At 40.5% G+C, this 5,463-nt stretch overlaps 1 protein-coding gene across 1 annotated transcript; it reads left to right on the top strand.

Annotated features, from left to right (window-relative positions):
- Window positions 1-4,081: 4,081 nt before the first annotated feature.
- Window positions 4,082-5,029, top strand: LOC132273914 (uncharacterized). Its single transcript, XM_059775020.1, has one exon. The coding sequence runs from the start codon at window positions 4,082-4,084 to the stop codon at window positions 5,027-5,029; it is 948 nt and encodes a 315-aa protein (XP_059631003.1).
- Window positions 5,030-5,463: the final 434 nt, after the last annotated feature.

Here is a 5,463-nt window from a genome sequence, read left to right as displayed (position 1 = left end):
CAAGTTACCATAATATTAAAAGGTAACTTAAAATATGATACGTATAAAATCTATGTAAATCCTTATAATATAAATATAAAATATATACATCAGATTAAATATTAATACTAAAGTTATCATAAAAGTAATTAATAAATTACTTTCCTTTTATATATGTATATACATATATATCTATATATATACATTTACAACTATCCATGGGTAATTATCCATACCCAACAAACCTCATATCTATGCAGTTCATGGGACCCAATTGGTTGGCCCATTATTATTAACCATAACCATAAAATAAAATAAAATAAAATATTTAATCAATTAATTTATAATTAATTACAATTAATCAAATACATCATTTAAGCACATAATCTAATTAAACAAATAATACTTAAACAAAATACAAATAACACATAGACAAATAACCAATTAATCAAGTAATACTTAATTCAATTAAACACATAAACAATTAGTCAAATAATCAATTAAACAATTAAAAATGTAATAAAACAAATAAATAAATACCGAGATTATCCATTTAAAGTTAGGCGTATTACATCTTTCCCCCTTAACAAAAAGAATTCCGTCCTCGGAATTCGCCCTTACTTTCTTCCATTATGTTTGGAAACTATGAGCGAAAAACATCATCCTATTCCCAAGTAGACGCAACCTCACTATGATAGCTCCACTTAACTCTAATTTACCAAGTAGTATACATGGTTCCTATATTTAAGAAACACAATAATCATACAATTCACAAGTTGTATCGAACAATAACGTAATCATCCTAATTTGACAAGGTAATGATTTATAGTCCTCCAAGTGCCATAGAATATACGTATAAAACTCCTATGCACCCAGCGCTAATGATTTGGTAGCGCTAATCCAGAGGCGACTGCCTCAATTTATAAACACAATCCTCTAAAAGTCAATGTACGAAGTAAAATTTGACCTTTCTCCAAAAATCGCCTTGCTTCCTATATGGAAAACAGAACGAGCAAACTACTTCCTGATAGTAAACTCTAGTATAAAAGTTCAACTCTTTATAACATCCCACTGCCGCCACCGCACGCAGTCCATTCCAAAGAGGAGTTTTTTTCTCTGACATATTTTGAAATGAAGTCAAGGTCTGATTATACAACCCTTACTTCCATTTCAAACCAACAAATGAGAGGCTTGCATTATGAAAGATACAAAACCTCCAAAGTTGTCACACTAACCTCCTTGTGCCAACAATACCACAGACAAAAACTGAAAAGCGAAGTAAATGCTTCCAATTGACCATGGAAACCTAGGATATACGCCTCAAGCATATCCTTTATGGTCTAATCTAATCTCTATATCAATTCTTCCGTCTAGAGATATGAAGCAAATCTGCTGCTCCAAAATCTTTATAAAGCTCCTTCGAAATAGCACTTTGCATCCACTATAATGGACTTCCACATCCTATAACACCACTATTGCTGTACTACAGAACTACTATGAAGCTCTAAAATTGCCTCCAATTAATGTCCTCAAGCGAACTTTCTCAATCCACCACTCTTATTCCATATGGAAAATTGAGATTCCAAATCAATGTCGATAATTCCCACCGACCGTCCACTCCTGTTTAGTTCTACTTCTATATTCGTTATAGGAAGTGGCTAAAGATTCCTATGATATCTGATGATTAACTTTTCACCTTTTGAGCAGGTGTTACACTTAGGGTAATCATATACATGTCCCTATCCGTACCTGTTCACCAAAACCGGCATTTGATGTCGTGATGTACCTTCTAACCGTCTGAGTGTACCAAGAAAAATTATTAGTGTCCATCTCAGTCGCCCGACCGTCATATTACTATTTATAGAAACTACGAAATCCTCCTCCAGTACTTAGACGCCATCTGAGTAAGGTAAAATCATCTCCAGGGCCAGCTCTAATATTTAAAGTTGACCTTCTCAACTACCTTAGTAATAGCTAGTGTTATTATTACACATGCTAACCGAAAGATTTAAATATTTTATCGTTTGTTAAGAGCATCCATTTCCACCTTTGCTTCTAACAGACGGAACTTGATGCAAAGTGTGAATCACCACTAGAATCCATCCAAACCGTCTCGTGATCCGTTCTATTCGTATGAACTGAAGTCCTACCAATTTGAAATAGACAAGAATTAAGCTGAACTGATTTATCAGTCAACCAATATCCCATCCAGAATCCTGACCCGTGCATAAAATCATCAATCCCTCAACTAAATCCGTAAAATGCTCTCTCATTTCCACTTTAGTATAGGAAATGGCTACAAGGATCTAATGATATTTGATGGTCCATCTTGACTATCTAATAAATATTAAACTTAGAGAAAAAATCACTATGTCCTTCCTCTTGCCTGTCCTCCAAAAATCTGCTTCATATCGTGAAGCATGATATGGAGGGAAAAAAATCATACCAATTACAAAACAACACGTGGCGACAAAAGGCAGCCCACAAAAAAGTTAAAAAAACTGGAAGCCCATAATGAAACATAAGCCCAGCGAAGGAAGGCCTACTTAAAACAAAGGCAGAATGAACAGGCCCAATTTTGACAAGGCCCAAACTCCATAACGCCCGCAATAATGTCAAATGCACGATCTATAGGCATAAATTACCCACGTTTAGGAATAAAAGCCAAGAAACGACTCCATGTAAATTCCTAAGCAAAGAAACACTTATAAATAGAGCCTGAACAAAGGTGAAAGGCATGAAACTCTGAATATTACTACTATTTCAAAGATTTACTTGCTCCCTTCTTAATTTTTTCTATGTGTTTTATGCAGTCGATCCCTTTAGGTGTTTGGGTGTAAAAAATTGCAGCCACACTTTGGCGCCGTCTGTCGGAACATCGATACAAAAAGTTCGTTCCCTATCCTTTGCATACAGCATCACTCCAGAATGGCAACAGAGCCAGACACTGTTCAACCATAACAATAGGAGACCATGCAGAAGATACGCGAAGAGATGCAAGCGCAACTAGATGTCCTGCAACAAGCAAATAAAGCCAGCGCTGAGCAAATCAATTTGCTAAGGCAGGCTCAAGAAACCAGCGTGGCACAAATCAGCACTTTACGCAAAGAAAACGAAAGACTCTGAGGCAACGCTCGGCGGAATGAACAGCCGAACGACCCTCGGCCCGAACGTTAGAATGAAGATCCCCCCATAGAGCCAGGCAATGATAATCTACCCCACCAATAGAAGGCTCCACGCCAACAGCTCAATGGAACGCTGGAGGACATCCATGATGCCATAAGTCAGTCGTGCACCTTGGGGAACTCCAATATTGGGGGGCCTCGAATCACCAAAGCCCATCCATCAGATAACCCTGATTCAGGTTGAAAAGAAGTGTGGACCCCAGCAACTGATCAGCCGTTTTCGGGGAACGACTTTATCACCAGGCTCCGGAAAGAAATGGACGAACAAATCAAAGGGCTGAAGGCCCAAATGCCCGAAGACATGGCGAGAGAATTTACTACATCAATAGTGAAAACCCCTTTCACAGATGAGATAGAACGGGTCGCAAGACCCAAGAAATTCACATTGCCCAAGTTTATCAAATTCAATGGGACTGGAAATCCCCTCCAGCACCTCAACCACTATACTCAGGAAATGACACTAAAGGCTCACAATGATCTATTCATGTGCAAAATATTTCTATCCAGCCTGACGAGGGTAGCCTTAGAGTGGTTTAAGAATCGCCCGTGCAAGTCGATCCCAAACTTCGAATCACTATACGTCGTGTTTTTGGCCCAGTATTGTTGAAATAAAAATCAAAAGAAAACCATTGCCAGTCTCTTTACGATTCGGCAGATGAAGGGAGAAGGCCTGCAAACCTTCCTTACCCGATTCAACATGGAGTTTTCAGGCATACCAAATTGCAATCAAGACATATCCATAGAAGCGTTCAAGATAGGCATGGTGTAAGGCTCACGTTTCCATTCTTCTCTGGTGAAGAAGACCCCAACTAACATGTCGGAGCTGAATTCACGGGCATAAAACTACATCAGACTTGAAGAAAATGAAGTAACTAGGCAGCAGAGAACGACACTAGTCACAGTAGAAAATTGACTGAATGAGCGATCGAGCACCCCGAGGGCCCATCGGGAACCCCCGACTATTGAGGGACGAGCCCCTGAAAAGAAATCCCGAACAACCGAAGGGTCACGTAACGCTGGCCAGACTGTACCAAGAGACCAAGGCAAGAAACATCTTCCAGATCCCACCACCAATCAGACAGCCAATGGAGCAAAGAGACCAGAATAAACACTGTGCATTCCACAGTGATTTCGGTTACCTGACCAATGATTGTAGGAGCTTGAGAAGACAGGTGGAAGCGTTAATAGCTAAGGGTGAGTTAACTGAATACTTGATTACCCTGGGGCAACAAAGGCAGCAAGATCAAGCCCGGGCAATTCCAAAAGCAGCGGTAGAGAGCCATCCTGTCCGGGTAATTAACACAATTCATGGCCGTCCAGAAGAAAACGAGCAATCGGGAAATTTCTACAAGATCCAGCTCAAACAAGCCTATAAGCTGCGGAGGATTGGGGAAATCAATACCGTCGACGGTAAACCCAATCCAGCGCAAGTTTCTTTTCATAAAGGGGATCTCATAAGGGTGCAACACCTGTACGAAGACCCAATGGTAGTTAGTCTACTAGTGGCCAACTATCTGGTCAGACAAGTACTGATTGACCCCAGCAGTAGTGCTAATGTCATAATAAAGTGGACGTTCGATCAGTTAAAATTGGCTGCAGACCAGATTCGTCCCACTAAAAGTCCTTTGGTAGGATTCAATGGAAGAAGAGTGGAGCCCACAGGTGTGATCACGCTATCAGTCACTACTGCTAAAAGATCTCTGAAAGAGAACTTTGTGATTGTGGATATTCACCCGGCCTACAATTTGTTAATGGGTCGAGGATGGATCCACCGCATGGAAGGAGTCCCATCAACCCTGCACCAAGTCATGAGATGCATAAGCCCGAATAGTCAAGAGGTCATTGATATCTGGGGGACCAGGTAACAACAAATGAGTGCTACCACATGACGGTTTATCCTTCCGAAAAGGGCAAGAAATTGCTGAAATAGCAATTACCGAGCTCTTCCCCTCCAAAAGAGATGGAGGAACCCGAAAAAACACATCTTACTGTAGAACCCCTAGAAGCCATGTAGATAGTCGCAGGGGATGAGCGCAAGCTGACCTACATAAGGACTCTCCAGTCAGTTCAGGAGAAGGAGGAACGCAGACATCTTCGCTTGGAATCACTGGGACATGCCGGGAATTGACCCATGGACGGCCTGTCACAGCCTGAACGTAGACCCAGCCACCATCCGGTGAAGCAAAAACAAAGAAGGTTTGCCCCTGAAAGGAATAAAATCATTGCCGAAGAAGTCAATTGACTTTTAGAAGTAGGGTTCATCAGAGAAGTCCAGTATCCTCAATGGTTGTCAAACGTG

This window comes from Cornus florida, unplaced genomic scaffold (genome assembly GCF_030987335.1).
Source record: "Cornus florida cultivar Cherokee Brave unplaced genomic scaffold, ASM3098733v1 CherokeeBrave_3.0.0_Hap2_Chr09, whole genome shotgun sequence".
Classification (NCBI taxonomy): domain Eukaryota; kingdom Viridiplantae; phylum Streptophyta; class Magnoliopsida; order Cornales; family Cornaceae; genus Cornus; species Cornus florida.
Note: the sequence above shows the minus strand (reverse complement) of the source record. Positions and strands in the feature narration are given on the sequence as shown.